We start from the raw sequence: 2,629 nt of genomic DNA on the forward strand, positions 1-2,629 counted from the left end.
TGGTTATCTCATTTTCAACAAAATTTTGGAATGTGATGAAGATAACATTTTAGCAGTACACAATAAAAAGACGTTTTTGTCAACAACAACTTTACAATACATAACAGATAATCATTTGCTAACAGGATTTCCCCAATGTGATCTGCATAGTACTATAAGCTCGGTAAAGATTATCATAAATTCTGTCACCAAAACTCTTTTAAATAATTATTGTGGCAAAAGAAATGACACCATTGGAAAGGGGAATAAAGGAAAGTTAGATACTCTCACTAAATAAAGTTGGTAGATTATTAGCAATTGTATTCTTCACTATTTAAAACAATTAGAACGCTTCGGAAACATGAAATATTAAGCTAAAACTGAAATTAAAATACTTGTGGCTAGTTAACTACGTTCATTTTTTAGGAATAGAAAGGCTAATCATTTAAATCAAACAATGTGAAAAGCATATTAATTCCTGAAGACATTATTTTTGTCTAAAATATTCATATTTGTACAGTTGATCCATCATATACTCCGCTACGCGTTATGCCTGGTCGGACTATTTTAAGTGACGTCGCAATTCAGCTGTAGGCCTTCTTTATTTCGATTATAACGGCTTACCGACTAAGACTGGTTCAACTACTGGATCCCCTGTCGTATTTATGCAGCCCGGCTGTGTGAGCTCATGCGTGGGCAGTGGGCGGGGCTTCAAATGTTTTGGCGCACACGCTGTTACCTCTTCTTTCTGATAATGTCCACCGCAGTTGTGGTCGAAACGTCTGAAAGAAATTCCCATGGACCACGGCTTCAAAGCCCGGAAAACCTTTCTAAATGTGATCATTATTCATTTTGTCCAGCCAATTCAATCGGAACCCACATCTTAGGACATACTCAATTAAAAACTGGACAATCTCCTTTCGGCTATCAGCAACCAACTCAACCGCTTCATGTAGTGGGGTTCTTCGGTTGTAGTCCTCAATATTTAGCCCAGCATTTCCATGTCGAACCAACACAATCACTGAGGCATACGAGTTGGCTTTGACCGCCAAATGTAAAGGCGATTGGTGTCTAAGGGGCAAACAAGATACAAGCAGATAGATAGATAGATAGATACAAGTCGCAGACCGAGGCAGGCTGACCTCAGATTTCTTAGGTTGGGATCAGAGCCGTTATGGAGCAGAACTTTGATACACTCCGAATGTCCGTGCTCAGCAGCGATATGCAGCGCAGTGTTACCATTCTCCGACTTCCGCAGCTGGTTGCAATCGACGGTTTTCTTTTCCAGCATCACTTTCAGGCATTCCGCGTGTCCCATTTCGGCTGCCAAGAATAGTGGCGACAGATCGCCCAGTTTTCCTTCTTGGAAAATCAGCGCATCTGAAAAGGCCACCGCTTAAGAATAAAATCAATTTTTCAAGTGATGCCTTCTTAGGGCACGGTCCAAACACATCGGAGAACTGAGGGCCACAAACCACTAGGTCTGGGTAACCACTGTGTTGAGTTGCGATTTTGAGTTAATTGAGTTGCCGCTCTCTAGTTAATGAGTTATATATCATCGGCTAATAAGGTATAAGTCATTTGTTTGCGGATTAAAGCTTATATGGAGACCCGCGACTGGAATTTTAGCAACTAAAAAAAAGGAAAGGTCATCAACATTTTCCCAGCAACGGAATTGAGTTACTGCGCCGAGCGCTGGATTGGCGCACCAAATTATTGGCGCAGCACTGCGCCAACTCCCAAGTACTCAGTAAGTTACTTGTCTGTGGAAGCGATTGCTTGAAAATACGCGCCTCTTGGTTTTTGGTCTAAAACGGGAAATTTTGAAAAAACCGGAAAATTCTTCAGGGCGATGAGAGTGACGAGTTTTCAAAATACAGTAAGGTCAGTTTATAATGAACTCGGTTATAGTGAACTTTCGATTAAAACGAACTTTTTCCTTTAATTGAAACGTCATCCATAGAGACTAACGTATTTTTTACTGGTTATAACGAACTTCCGGATATAACGATCACTTTTTAGGATAGTTGGATATTCACTTTCCGTTTATAACGAACTTCCACGCTCAGCAACACCAATCGTGCGGAGTTGTTTATATTAGTGAGAGCGAGAAACAAGCAGAGACTTGTTTTTTTGCCGCGTTATGTATGTAAATCGTTTTAGAATGGAAAAACAAAAACGCAAAGCTTTTTCACTCAATGCAAAGTACGAGATTATTAACAAAATAAAAAGTGGAGTAAAGCAGAGTGACATTTGTAAGGAATTAGCACTTGGAAAGTCTACTGTTGCAACAATATGGAAAAACAGAGAAAACATTTTATCAGCGTATGACAAAGCAAATGTTAGATGTAAGAAGTTAAAATTATTTGCACATGAGAAGGTTGACAAGGTACTTATTAAGTGGTTTACTCAAAAAAGACAATAAAACGTTCCCATAAGTGGCAGTGTTTTGCAAGAAAATGCTATTGAAATGGGGAGTAAAATCAAAAACAAATAGTTTGCTTGTTCTAAAAGTTAGGAAGAGCGTTTCAAGAAGAGGCATAATATCAGTAGCCGAAAAATTGTTGGAGAGTCTGCCGGTGAAAAATTCTTCTTATGAAAACGTTAGAGGCGATCGATAAAAATGAAACATTTTCTATAAATCTCTTAG

The 2,629-nt window shown here is 39.0% G+C and overlaps 1 protein-coding gene across 1 annotated transcript in view; it reads right to left on the reverse strand.

Moving 5' to 3' along the window:
- Positions 1 to 809: 809 nt before the first annotated feature.
- The window catches only part of LOC125502446 (ankyrin-1-like), a 4,862-nt gene continuing 3,042 nt past the window's right edge, over positions 810 to 2,629 (reverse strand). Inside the window, exons 2-3 of the mRNA XM_048660546.1 lie at positions 1,122 to 1,359; positions 810 to 1,050 (exon numbers count right to left, since the gene is read on the reverse strand). Of these exons, the coding sequence (XP_048516503.1) occupies positions 810 to 1,050; positions 1,122 to 1,359 (479 nt within the window). The remainder of the gene's footprint in view (positions 1,051 to 1,121; positions 1,360 to 2,629) is intronic.

This window comes from Dendroctonus ponderosae, unplaced genomic scaffold (assembly GCF_020466585.1).
Source record: "Dendroctonus ponderosae isolate FM_Combo_2020 unplaced genomic scaffold, Dpon_F_20191213v2 Dpon_F_20191213_1, whole genome shotgun sequence".
Classification (NCBI taxonomy): Eukaryota; Metazoa; Arthropoda; class Insecta; order Coleoptera; family Curculionidae; genus Dendroctonus; species Dendroctonus ponderosae.